The sequence below is a fragment of the Chinchilla lanigera genome, unplaced genomic scaffold (assembly GCF_000276665.1).
Source record: "Chinchilla lanigera isolate Chin_1 unplaced genomic scaffold, ChiLan1.0 scaffold00041, whole genome shotgun sequence".
Lineage (NCBI taxonomy): Eukaryota > Metazoa > Chordata > Mammalia > Rodentia > Chinchillidae > Chinchilla > Chinchilla lanigera.
In genome coordinates, this window is record NW_004955442.1 from 19334143 (window position 1) to 19347425 (window position 13283).

The window sequence follows — 13283 nt, forward strand, 5'->3', positions numbered from 1 at the left end:
GTCTTTCCAGAGGGGAGCCAGGCAGCTGAAGGCAAGCATTGGGAGGGCTCCAGTTCTGCCTTGGGGAATCCTGGGAAGTTGGAGATTGGCACCTGCCCCCAGGGCTTCGCCTCTGTCCCTGGTGGCCCATTGTGCATGCCCAAGTCCACTGCATATGAGCTCAGGATCCTTTCCCAGTGAGCCAAGACATGTCGCCAGTCCTGCAGGAAGGAGGTGAGGAAGGATCAGGACAGAAGACAACACCTTCCCCACTCGGGGCACCAAGAACAGCTGACTCTTGAAGACAGCCGGGTGATTGCTCTGTGTCAGATCCTGGTGCCCCGCAGGGAGATTTATTTGGGCAGGGTGGGTAGGGGGTAGATCATTGGGCAGAGGCTCTGGGCTGAGATGGGAAAGGCTCAGAACAGTCAACATGAAGGACAGAATACACGTACTTGCTGTGTAGCATAAACAGCCTTTGCGAAGGCAAGAGGAAAAAACAGAGAAGGCCAAGGAAAGAGAATGTCATTCATCATGTCTATTCTTGGTCCTCTATTGTTTCCAACTGAAGGCCTACCCCTGACCTGTGGCCTCCAGCCCCCCAGTGGCTTTTGGGCTTTCCCCAGTCCCTGGGAGCTCTCTGTAAACAGTTCAAGCCTCAGGGTGTTCCTTGTTGGCACCATGCTGGGAAAAGGGTAGTGGCCAATATCCAGTGCCTCCAAGACCCCAAGCAACCACCCCAACATCTCTGTGTAGGGTACACCCAGGCGCATCAGTAGGTATGTCTCCACATCTAGTTTCTGCCAGGATTAGCACAACTTCCATGAGGTGTCCAGGCCTAGCAATCACCCAAGCAGTGGGCCTTGACTCCTCCCCCATAGCACCGACCCTGCCTTGGGGCACACAGCCCTTTCCCTATCCCCAGCCTCCTCCCAGACCACAATCCATGCTTCACACTGCCCTGCAGCCCTGGAAACTTCAGACTGATGGGAACCAAGAAGGAGGGGAAGAGCGGGCCCTGGAGGACTGTGGGATGGCTAGCTTGATGGCAGCTCCAGCCAATCCTTCAGGGGATTTCCTCCCCCACCCAAGGCCTCCCACACCCACACTCACTCCACCTCCCGCTTCCGGATGGCACGGCCCGAGGCCAGCACCTCAGCCACCTTGGATACGATGGGATCGTAGTTCATGCTAGCCACAGCAATGACCTCGTCGCCTCTGCAGAGATAGGGTAGCTGAGCCTAAAGACTGCCCGTTGACATTCTTTCTTGAAGACCCCGACACACTCCTAACCACCTCAGGCCCAGGGAAGTATTTTACTCTGGGCAAGAGAAATGCCCTGAGACTCAGCCCTCTGTCGCAGCACAAGCTTTAGCTGGGTAGCTCCTGCTGTCAGCAGAGTTCAGGCGGAGCCTGTCCTGGCATCACCAGTCTCTAACGATGTGACTTTCCTCATTGTAAAAGCAGGGCATCAACACCCACCTCAAAGAGCTGTTCAGAAGATACATTGACTCCCCCAGGCCCCCTGCGTGGCAGACAGTTATCACTGCCACCTCCTCACCTTTCCTCCTGCCCAGCTGCCTCCCTTTGCACTTGGCCCTCCTTTTCGTAAGGCCCTCTCCTCAGAAGCAGAACTTTTCAGGAATGATTATCCCTTCACCACCGAGATCCGACTGTCCCCCGACCCCAAACCCCACCGTTCTCACTTGGTGTAAAAAGCCACAAACTTCAGCTCCTCCAGGTCCCCCTGGATGATGACATCGTCAAAGCCTTCTCCATAGCCTGTGGGCAGGGCAGGTGGGTGGTCCCCAAATGAGACACGGAAGGGCTGGAGCCTTCACAGGCTCCCTACCCTGTGCCCTCCTAACTTCTCTCTGGACAGGCTTCTGGGTTTCTTATTTCTTTTAGGTAATCCCTCGCCAAATGAATTCTTACCTGCCTCTTCCTAGTGCAGTCATGGCCCCGCTCAGCCACCAAGCCCCGCCCCAAGTGCTCCAGGCCCCGCCCCCTGCAAGGCTAGTGGGTTACCCGTGTAGCGCAGGCTCTTGCCGAACATGGCAGTCCACAGGTAGGGCACTGTACTGATCTCCGCCTCCTGCGCCAGCATGTTCTGAGCCGCCACACGCCCTATGGAACCCAGGCAGTGAGAGCCCCAACCCTGGCCCTTGCCATCCCTACAGTGCCTACCCCACTGTTCTAGGGACCTCTGCCAGGTGTAGCTATTCCTGGACTCCCCGGAGATCCAGAGGTGCACTGTTGCTCAGCCCACAGCCCACCTGCAGGATTGTTCCTTTGGAAAATCCGAATGATTGCTAGGGTTGGGCAGTTCTCTGTTTCACTATTTCAGCTTTGCACACAGAACTAATCTGACACATCATCAGATCTGAAGAGGGAGGAGAATGGAGCCCAAGGGGCAAAGAAGCAGAAATGTCAACCACATGCAGGATCCCAGGAGAATATCATGGGTGGGTTCTCAGTGCCTATAAGGCCTCACTAGACCCCATAATTGGACATATATGAGAATCCCATGGACTCTCATAGTTAAATCCTAAATCCCATTTGTATCTCACTGAGAAGTAAACTTTGGTTCCTTACAATCTAGCAGTCACTTTACACTTGGACAGAAATGGACTTGAACCAAAACTGGTACCCGGAGTGGGATTTCAGGCAGCAGACCTTCAGATAATGTCCAAGGTAGAAGAAAAAGGTGGTAATGTGTGTGAGTGTGTGTGTAGTGGGGGGTATGCCAGGCTGGGAGTCTGGTGATTGTTTCCATGAGGTGCTGAGGTGGCTAACTCACTGTCATCTGCTGTTTATGAGTCCAGGTCCACACCAAGTACAGTGAGTGAGACTTGGGAAGTTTGATGGCCCCCAAATACGGGGAGGGGACAGCTATTCCACAGAAAGCACAATGTTCCCACTGAGCCCAGGCTAAACTGTGCCTCCAGGGGAATGTATGAGGCAAGCGAGCTCACAGTGACAGTCAAGTGACTCAAGGGAGACAGAAGCACTGCATGGGAAGCTGGCCTATTGAATCCCTCTCCCTCTCCAGGGTGACTATAGAGGTTGATTAGGAATTCTGAGGAATCTGTCCTGTGGAGAAAAGAAAAGGTGAGACCAGCGGAAGGACAACTGGGATTGGGAGACTGGCTAAGTGGGATATCCAGTGGGTACTACAGAAAGGTCTCTGTGTCCCCAGGGATGAGTCAAAAGATTTACTCTGTGCAGTGGCTTAATGGCCTGGATGAGGCTGGCCAGACTGGCCTCTACAGAGCCTTGAATGCCTAACACAGCATCCAGAACCCCAGACTAGCAACTGAGACACTCAGGCCAGGCAAGGCTGAGACCCTGGGGTACCCTCCTCCCTGAACCTGCCTCAGGGCTAGCATACCCTGGGCATGAGCCATCTGCCAGTGTGGGATGTTCACTTTCCGATTGTTCCTCCAGGCAAGGGGAAAGGTGACCGCATCACCAGCTGCAAACACGCCTGGGACGTTGGTCTGCATCATCTATGGGGGAGAAGCCCAAGGCTCCATGAGTGGGACAGAGGGCTGACCTGGACCTTGAGCCACCTCCAGCCCAGCACCCTTCCCGCCCCGCCCCCGCCAGCCCCACCTTGTTGACGGGGATGAAGCCACGAGAATCCAGGCCAATGCCGCTCTGCTTCAGGAAGCCTGTGGCGGGCACTGCACCTAACAGGACAGAAGCCACCACACCCACACCCTGGACCCTGCTTCTCCTGCCTCAGTGCTCTCTATGCCCCACGCTCTTCACCTGATGTACCTGCTCTACACTGCCCCCGGCTTCCCATGCTGGGGCCTTCACTCATCCAGTGGCCTTTGCCTGCAACTCCACCAACTCCCATGTCTCCCTCAGGCCTCAGGTATCACTTCCTCCAAGAAGTACTCCATGAAGCCCTCAGGTGGGGGCCAGTGTGCCATGCCTCTCAAACCCCTGTGCAGCCACCTCCCGGCTTTGTCTGGGCACCCCAAACTGCCACTTCAACCGGAGTAGGGACCAATTAGAGGCTGGTCTGCATTCTTCAGGCCACAGAGGGCAGGGCAGAAGTGGGCTAAGCTGGGTGCACATTTCCCAGTGACCCTGTAAAGTGGATATCCTTAGAGTCCCCATTTTATAGATGTGGAAATTGAGACTCTGACAGGGGAAGGGACTAACTCCAGTTCACTTTTGAGCATGTGCAGATGCCTCTGCTCATTCACCCACCCACTCACCAATGCCCACCACGCAGACGTCAGCCCGCACAACCTTGCTGCTCTTCAGCACAACTTCCTTCAGCTGTAGGGAACGGGTAGGTGGTCAGAGGGACCCAACTGGGCACAGGCAGAGAGGACAGAAAGCGGCAGGGAGGGAGGAGAGGGGCCCACCTTTCCCTCCTGGGCCCGAAGCTCTGACACTTCTGTCTGCATGTAGAACTTCACCCGGTTGTTCTCAAACATCTGTCCAGGCAGGTTGGTGGGTGGACTGTGGGTAAAGGCCCAGCCAGGGGCTTGGCTGGACACCCCAGATTCTGAGGAGTGCTGGGGGCTGGCGCAGGCTCACCTTCATGAGGGCACGACCCACACGCTCCCCCAGGAACCTCCTGAAGGGTGTCTCTTCCAGCTCCACCACGGACACCGAGTGGGCCTTCTCAGTCAGATAGGCGGCCACCTCCATCCCTGGGGTGGTGGGCAAAGGTGGCGGGGATGGCACCCTGCACCTTCCAGGGCTGGCACACCCTGGAACTGGCTGCAACAGCTTGATCACCATCCCCACTGCACCCCTTGCTCACCCAGGAAGCCAGCGCCCACAACAACTGCGTTGCGGCCCCGGGCCAGCCTCACCACGCGGTTGGCATCCTCAGGAGTCCGGATGGTGAACACATTCTCCACTTCTTTTCCTTTGCAGCTCAGGGTTTTAGGGCTGAGACAGGGTACATCAGTGAGGCCCTCTCATCCTAATGGCACCACACCCAGTGTCAGAGAGAGCAGGAGACACCCTCCCACCTGCTCCCAGGGGCCAGCAATAGCTTGCTGTACTCCAGCTTGAAGCCATCCTTGAACACGACCTTCTTGTTTCTCACGTCCACTGTGACCACCTGCAATCCCCAAGGGGCGTGTGTGGGCCTGGGCGTGCATCTGGGCCTTGCCACCCACTTCCCAATCCTGCAGTAGGCCCGGAGCCCAGCCAGACTTCCATGGGAGCTTCGTTCTTTAATAAGCTTCAGACATCACCTGCTCTCCAAAGCCCCCTCTATGTGCCGAAGTGCTACAGGCTCTCCTGTCCCCACACTGCTCAGATTATCTATCTCCCTGCACCTGGGGCTCTGAGTGTATCCAGAACCCTGCCAAGAAGGCCCAGTGCTGCCTCCCAGGCATGGGCAGTGGGGTGGAAAGGCCACAGCACCTCCCCACAACCCCTAGGAAACCAGGTGGCTTTGCCCTTCACGGTGCCCACTAACCCTTTCCCTGGCCTGTGTCCCACCCATAACCTCGTACCTGGGCCTCGGTGAGCACCTCGATGCCATAGGCTCGGAAGAACTCCTTGGGCCTCAGGGCCAGCTGCTCAGGCTGTGCATCCAGAGACTGCAGGACACAGCCAACTTGACACAGGGCCATGTGGCCACTGTTCCATTTTGTAGAAGAGGACACAGAGCCAAAGGAGGGGGAGGCCAGCTCTGGGTCACTAGGGGCTTTAGGACAGAACTCAACAAAACCAGGTCTTTCAGGGGTACCACAGATGGGCCTGGTATACATGGAAAGGGGAGCTGGCCAGATATTCCCTCTAAGAGGTGAAAGTCAAGGTTCCAAGTGCCCTGACAGGGACCCAGAGGGGGTCAGGATCCAGGCTTTGCCCTGCACTGACTGTCCTGTGCCTGTTTCCCCCTCGCCCCACCCCCCACCTTGCTAAGCTTCGGCCGGTCGTAGGGGAGATGCCTGTCGAGCGTGCACAGGACGATCCGGTCCGAGAAGCCTTCCTGCCGCAGTGTCTCCGCACACACGAGGCCAGCAGCACCTGAAGGGAGGGGCCGTGGGCCAGGGGCCACTTCTCTCCTACCCCCTAACCCCCACAGTAGCTCTCAAGACTCTGGCACCAACCTGCACCCACAATGAGCACGTTGGTACTGCCACTGTGCCCAGCACTTGGAGAGATACACTTGGCCATCACCTTGGTCCTTCGCTGCAGCTGCAAGGCCTGAGTGGAGGGAGGGTCCTGAGTGGAGGCCAGGTCCTGTCGCTCCAGCCGGCCTCACCCCACCAGGCAGCCCTTTACTCCGCTCCCTAGCCACACATGCCAGCCTCCTTTCCATTACCCCCAATGTGCCCCCGTCCCCGCCTCTGCCGGAGCCCTGAGCCACTCCTTCACCTGCTTGCTGGCACGGACATACACTTTCTCCTTCTCAATCTTCACCTGCAAGGGCAGTGTTGCTCAGGACCAGACTGTGGGCTATTCTAGCCCCTGACTCAATACTCCTAGTCCCAAGCCACACTGTCCTCTCAGCCCCACCTGGAACTTGTGCAGACTGTCCAAGCCTGGAAAGTCCTCCAGGTCCCCAGTACTGATGTTGAAGCAGGCACCATGCCAGGGGCAGCGCACCCGGCCTCGGGACAGTACGCCTGGAAGAGGGTGATGCTACGTTGAAGCCATCAGCAAGGGCTTCTTCCGAAGAACCTGTGTGCCCTGGCACCTCCTGGTCCTCCAGAGCCCAAGAGACCCCACTAGTACATGAGGGCTCTGGGGCCAAGGGATGAGTGAGGTTGACCTGGGGATGGATGGCCCCCGGGCCAAGCTCTCTCCGGGGGAGTCCCTCCTCCCCCCACCATGTACTCTGATGTCTCACCTTTCACCAGAGGGGCGCCGTAGTGCGGGCACTTGTGGCCCAGGGCGTGGAATTCCCCATTGTCCTTCACCAGCAACACCTTCCCCCAGCCCAGCTCCACTTCCCGCATCCTGGAGAGGGGCTGCACTCAGAGGTCAAGCCAGACAAGTCCCATCAGCCTGCGGCCTCTTCCCAGAGTCCAGCCTTCTGAAGAGTAGGCCCAGACCCACAGAAGCCACAAGGGCCGTGACCTCTCGGTCATGCCCAGCCCCTTTCAGACCCCCCACCTGGTTTACCTGCTCCTCCACAGCCTCTGCTGTGCCGCCCCCCGCCCTCTGATCCTCCCTCCCAGCCCAGAACCCACTGGCCATTCTCTAGGTCCTTGACATGGCAGATGGCAGCCTCCACGCAGTCCTGAGGGCCAGGGTAGGAGTGAGGGGCTGGCAGGCGCTCCTCGGTGTGGAAGTGGCGGGCTGTGCCATTGCCTTGGTAGGCCCGGGGGCTGCCCTTCCCGCCGGCAGACAGCTCGTCCTTGCCCCGCTCCTTCTCAGGCAGCACCACCTCAATCTTGAACTCCACTGTGGGCAGGACCATGCCGTGAGCCCCTAGCTCGGCCCATCTCCTCCCCTCCCACAAACCGGGAGCAGAGGCCATCGCCTGTGCTCCCTGCCCTGCCACTTCCCCAGAAAGCCCGCCACACCCTCTGCAAAGAGGCAGAAGAAGCTACACAATGGCGCATGCTTGTAAGCCCAGCACTAAGGGGAGGCTGAGGCAGGATGCTCGCAAAGTTTGAGTCCAGCCTGGGTAATTTAGCCAAACCACGTCTCAAAATAAGAAATAAAAAGCACTGGAGAGACAGCTCAGTGCAAAGGCTCAGGGTTCAATCTCCAGTGTCAAAAACAAAAAGAAACAAACAAAAAAACCCCACAAAAAACATGAAAAACATGTATGCAGGGATGTTACATAGCTCCATGGTAGAAGACTTGTATAGCATGTACATGGATTTGATCTTCTGCACACACACAAAAAGGACACAATGTCACTTCTTAAAACAGCTATTCTCAAAGGGCACGGAAATGCACATCTGTGATCCGAGCACTTGGGCAGCTGAGACAGGAGGATTTCTTTGAGTTTGAAGCCATCATGGACTACATAGTGAGACTCTATCTCAAAGTTCCCCCTTCCTTCCAAAATAGCTATTCTCACCACTTTGAAATTCCTTCACTATTTACTGAACCCTGGTGTTTTGGTGTCTTCATGTGCAGATGTCTGGGGTCCTGTGAATGAAACCTATTCTGGGGGAGATGCGGATAATAAAAAGGGTGCAAGGGGCTGGTGATATAGCTCAGTGGCACAAGTACCTGCCCGATAAGTGCAAGGTCCTGAGTTCAATTCCTGGTTAACCCCCCCAAAAAAGATGCAGGGCCCCCACAGCCCTGTTTTTCTTTTTCCTTTTTCTTTTCATTTTTTCTCTTTCTTTCTTTCTTTCTTTCTTTCTTTCTTTCTTTCTTTCTTTCTTTCTCTTTCTTTCTTCCTTCCTTCCTTCCTTCCTTCCTTCCTTCCTTCCTTCCTTCCTTCTTCCCTCCCTCTCTCTCCTTTCTTTTCTTTCTTTCTTTCTTTCTTTCTTTCTTTCTTTCTTTCTTTCTTTCTTTCTTTTCTTTTCTTTTTGAAGTACCAGGGATTGAACTAGAGCCTTCTCACTGAATGACAACCCCTGTACCACCCCGCCTCCCGCCACACACACACTGCTTTTAAGACAAGTTCTTGATAAATTGCCCACACTGGGCTTGAACTTGCAATCCTCCTGCCTCAGCCTCCCAGAGCCCTGGAATTAAAGGCTTGCACCACTTTGCCTGGCTTATCATTTTCTTCTTTATACTTTTCCACATTTTCCAAATTCCCCACGACATGCCTGGGGTATTTTTCTAATTAGAAGGGAACAATAAACAGAATTTTAGCAGTGATAATCCGGCCTCCTGGGCTGCTGCAGCAGAGAGGAGGCTGAGGAGGAGGTGGCTGAGCCCCCGGCACAGCATGGGCCCATGTGGGGGCAGCGCTGCCTCTTGATTCCAGAGGGACAAGAGCCTCCAGACCTGCCCTGGCTTCACCTCTCAGCCCTTCCACCTCAGACCTGCTGCTCCAGAAACAAAGGGCCGAACAATGCGCACAGCTGCTGCGTCACACCTCCTGGCCTCTGCCCGTGCCCTCTGCTTGGCCCGCGCTGCCATCCTTCAGGCCCTTGAGCTTCTGCTAATTGCTACGCATCCACCCATACTGCTCCCGTATTTCCTCTCCTGGCTGCAGGGCCCCTATGGGTCCTTCCTCTCATGCTGAGCTACTCCCCAACCTTGGCCAGATCCCTCCCTACTGGGGTTCCCAGCCTCTAGCTCAGGGAGGCTGTTCTGTCTGATAGAGGTTTCCCCTCCATTTGCCATTCTTTATGTAATAGTGTTGGATTGCTTTTGGAAGAATTTAAAAGGAAAATACTTTAGATTCAGCTGACATCAGCAGTGAGCCCTGTGGGGGCCCACGGAACAGCCTGGCGGGGGACCAGATGACAGCCAAGCCAGGCTGTTCTCATCCACCACCTCCTTCCAGAAGGCTCTAAGGCACACTGACTGATGTAGTCTAACAGAAGGCCATTAAGTCAGGAGCAGCAGCAGAAAGGTGGGTTGAGGAGAGGGTCTCTGTTTGTCCACAAACCAGATCAACTCCAACTCTTTATTCCCAGCTTCCCTGCCTTACCCCCTATGGGCCTCAAGATGCCTTAGTCAAGCAGGGCGTGGTGGTGCACGCCTGTAATCCCAGCACTCGGGAGGCTGAGGCAGGAGAATCGTGGTGAGTTCGAGACCAGCCTGGGCTACAAAGCAAGCTCACAGTCAGCCTGAACTGCATAGCGAGACCCTGTGTCAAAATGACAAAAAAAAAAAAAAAAAACCTCAAGATGCCTTAGTCATAAAGTGGAGAGACCAGGCTGGGGGTGCAGCTCAGTGATAGGGCATATGCATAGCATACCCAAGACCCTGGGCTCATTCCCAGAACCTGCCCCGCTTCTGCAAAACGAAACAGTGTCTATCTGTTTGGTAATAACAAATGTTAAAGGAGAGGATTATAACCCAGAGTAGAAGCTCAATAGATAGAATTGGGTTGAAGTGTTTTGTGGGTCATTTGTTAGTTTTTGGTGCTGGAAACATATACTCTACCACTATGTCATACCCCTAACCTCATAGTAGTGTTTTATCAGTTAGCTCTGAGCCTCCCGGCAGCCATGGCAAAGAGGAAAAGCCATTAGGTAGCACATATACACCCTGCTGGTGCTACTGGGGATTGAACTGAGGAGCCTTTGTACTGAACTACATCTCTTTTTTTCTTCCCCTCCTTTTTACTTTATATTTTGAGAAAGGGTCTCACTAAGACAGTAAGTTGCCCAGGATTGGCTCCAACCTGCAATTTTCCTGCCTCAGCCTCCCAGAGTGCTGGTATTATGAGTAATCACCCCATTTAAGACATGCAAACACAGAGGGTTAGAGAGGTATGATCCCCTGCCTTAGGCTACACAGCCAGGAAGGGGTAGAGCTGGATTCAGGCTCAAGAACCCAAGTCCTCAGACTGCCTTTTGGGTATGAAGAATGGCTAACCCCATCCCAGAAGTCCTGGGAGCCAGTCCCAAGGCAGATCAGTCTTCTGGGTCATTTAAAAGAACCATCAGGTGGCATCAATCCCCAGGGCCTCCTGTCAGCTCAGCAGTCCTATAGGCACCCAGGATGGGGCCAGGTGGCACCCGGGGGCGGGGGGAGGCTGGGGCCAAAGCCATAGATGGCATTTGCCCAATCCATATTTTGAAGCAGGGAGGTAGTGAGATGTAGCCCGGACCTGGGTGCCCATGGCTGCCGTGGTGGGAGGGAGCGTGGTTTGCAGGGGCAGGTGCAGGTGGCTCCCCCTGCCTGAGGGGCATCACAGCTCTCCTCCCTCCCCCAAGTTCTCAGGTACAGGAAAAGGAGAAAAGGTTCACAAGTTCCAAGGTAATGGAGCCAATGGGTATCAGATAAGGAGAACCAGGGCGCTGGCCAGGCTGAGGTGGCCTGGGTGGGGGTGGGTGGAGCACAGGCTGGGTTCTGGAGGCCTCTCTGGGCCTCAGTTTCTCCAACTGTAACCTGGCTGTACACCCTGCCTTCCTGGGTGCTCTGAGGAGGGAAGAGGAAAAGTGGGGGCCAGAAGGAGAGCCCCATAGGGAGCAAGGCTGGATTCTCCTAGTGTCCTGGAATGTTCCTAGCCTTGACTGGGGCCACTTGGACTAGGCAGAGCATAGATTTCCTGTGCAAAAGAGGAAGCATGCTCAGAGAGGTCAGGGCGGCAGTCTGAGATCACACAGCAGGTCGGGAGAGGTAAAGAAGGCAGGGACCTGCCCACTGCGCCTTTCCAGCAACTTTGACAGGTCCAGGTGGACAGGCTTGTTCTGTAGAGAGGGAAACTGAGGCTCAGAGAGGTCCCACCACGGCTGGAGGTGTCGCTACAGCTCCCTTTCAGCCCCAGGACACACAGCTCCTTTGCCACCCCTGCAACAGGAGAAATCCTCTCCTTCTCTTCCCAAGAAGCATCCAGCTGCTGTTCCCACGACCAGCACTCAAAGCCTCACATAAGAGGGGCACCACTGGAGGGACCAGGAGGACCTCTCCAGGTCCTCCCACCCTCCTCTGGCCAGCAGCGCATTAACATTCCGGGCTCCTGCCTAGCCTGACCTACTTCGGAGGCTGGCGGAGCGCAGAGGGGGAGGGGAGGAAGGTGGTGGAGGAGGGAGGCAGGGAGGGAGGGCGGAGGCAGGGAGAGAGGAGGAGGAGGTACCTGGCTTGGGCTTGGAGAAGCAGCCCCCCATGGCGAGTGTCCTGAGGACGGGAGGCCACACGGAACACAGATGGTTGGGCTGTGGGAGGCCTAGGGCGCCTCCCAAGGGGCTGGATCCCCTGTGACGCTTAGAGATGCTAGAGCGGCCATCCCAGCTGGAGCTGCCTCGGGACCTGCAGGGGAGACTGGGAGCATAAGGACAGGGCTTTGCTGGAGTCTGCGGGGAGAAGTGCTGAGAGGCAGAGATAGGCCTTGGGGGTTTCTGGAAGAGTCCTACGTGTGAGCTGTAACTGCTGCATGCCGGGGACCCTGGAAGCATCTCACCTTTGTGGCCCTCCGGGCTCAGCACCCCAGGCCCCTTCTTACCTCTGCATGGGATAAGGGGATCCCTTTGTCCCAGCGTTGACCACCCCCTCCCAGTCCCACAGCTGCCTTTCCTACCCCTCCCCGAGCCCCCAGCCCTCCACTGCCCCTCTCCCACCCCACTGCCTGGGATGGAGCTCTGAGTCCTTCCATTTTCTCAGGAGGCCACTGCGCTTGGTTTAAAACCTGGGTCACTCTGGGCAAGCCGGAGCTGGCCTGGCCCTTGGGCTTCTCTTTCCTACAGCGGGAGGGACACAGGGATCTCCCTGGGCTCGGCCTCCACCCTGGCTGATGGACACCCACCTCTTCCAAGGGCAGCACTGCTCCTTGCTCACAGCTCAGCAGTGGGCAGAGGCGCCTGGCCTTGGAGGCAGGGCAGGGAGGGCAGGGGTCCAGGAGGCGGCCCAGCCTCCACCCCTCCTCCCAGTGTGAGCTGTGGCAACAAGGAGGGGCTGGCGGTGGGGTGTGTGGGGCTAGGCCAGTCCACTGGTCCCCAGGGAAACCCAGCTCCTTGGTGAATGAGAGCGGGCGGCCAGCCTGGGACTGATGGGGTCAGGGGGGAGCAGCCAGGCGCACAGCCCTCCACAGCCAGTGCCCGGCAGCCGTGGCCCAGCCTCCCACCCTGGTCTGGTAGTGCTGAGGCCAGGCTGAGCAGCACACAGGACTGGGGGGCCAAGGTCTCATCAAGGTCAAGCCGCAGATGGGGGTATCCAAGTGACCTCCCATCCTCTTCCTCACCTTAGTTTGAAGACGGGCAGGGCCCAGGAGGTGACCTAATACCCTAAGGCCCTACAAGGCACTCACTGGGGGATGGGGCACCTGCTCAGCAGAAAGATCTCTGCAGCCAAGGTGTCTCACGTCCACAGGGTGGGCCTTCCGGGAGACGCAGTGCACAGGTGGACTTTGGAAGAGCTCAGACAAAGGTGTAGCTTCTTTGTTTACAATTGATCTCTCCACAGTCCACCCCACTGTCACCTGCCTGTTTCTCTTGGAATTTCTTCCTAAAGTCCAATTCCGGCGGCAGTGAGGCCCATTTGGTCCAGCCCAGATCCCAGGAAGGGCAGGGCACAGGTACTGGAGAGCGAGGGGGCCGAGGAGGAAGGACGAGGCTTGCGAAGGCCTCCCTCACTGCCTGGCCCTGACCTCACCTGCCCAAAGGCACGCGGTACAGGTGAGCAGGCACCCACAGCCATTTGGGTGACCTTTGCTCTTTCCCCTGTCCCCGAGCTGTGTCTGTAAAACTCAATGGCCACCTGCCCACCTGCCCACCTGCCCCCTCCCC

At 56.5% G+C, this 13283-nt stretch overlaps 1 protein-coding gene across 5 annotated transcripts; it reads right to left on the reverse strand.

The window, feature by feature from the left end:
• Nucleotides 1-74: 74 nt before the first annotated feature.
• Aifm3 (apoptosis-inducing factor, mitochondrion-associated, 3) lies at nucleotides 75-12296 on the reverse strand. 5 transcript variants are annotated; one of them, XM_005391824.2, is made up of 21 exons: nucleotides 11639-12296; nucleotides 11199-11252; nucleotides 7161-7374; nucleotides 6818-6927; nucleotides 6484-6593; nucleotides 6343-6387; nucleotides 6075-6171; nucleotides 5879-5991; nucleotides 5475-5561; nucleotides 4983-5074; nucleotides 4769-4899; nucleotides 4540-4655; nucleotides 4365-4436; nucleotides 4212-4275; nucleotides 3595-3671; nucleotides 3371-3488; nucleotides 2008-2106; nucleotides 1686-1761; nucleotides 1093-1197; nucleotides 435-455; nucleotides 75-200 (listed from the first exon to the last, which is right to left on the reverse strand). In XM_005391824.2, exons 1-21 carry the CDS (start codon nucleotides 11955-11957, stop codon nucleotides 161-163), a joined length of 2160 nt encoding a protein of 719 aa, XP_005391881.1. In that variant the 5' UTR covers nucleotides 11958-12296; the 3' UTR covers nucleotides 75-160. The 5 variants fall into 5 exon arrangements, with proteins under 5 accessions (XP_005391881.1, XP_005391884.1, XP_005391882.1 ...); XM_005391827.2 differs by lacking the exon at nucleotides 11199-11252; XM_005391825.2 differs by lacking the exon at nucleotides 435-455.
• Between the last annotated feature and the right edge of the window lie 987 nt (nucleotides 12297-13283).

What these genes read in the sequence shown, in the direction of transcription:
- Aifm3 (XM_005391824.2), bottom strand. Translation starts at nt 11,957, where the DNA reads ATGCTTCCAGGGTCCCCGGCATGCAGCAGTTACAGCTCACACGTAGGA. An exon ending in ATGTCCGTGCCAGCAAGCAG is followed by an intron (nt 6,172 to 6,342) that starts GTGAAGGAGTGG and finishes CCCTCCACTCAG; the next exon opens with GCCTTGCAGCTGCAGCGAAG. An exon ending in TGTGGGCGCTGGCTTCCTGG is followed by an intron (nt 4,656 to 4,768) that starts GTGAGCAAGGGG and finishes CCACCACCCCAG; the next exon opens with GGATGGAGGTGGCCGCCTAT.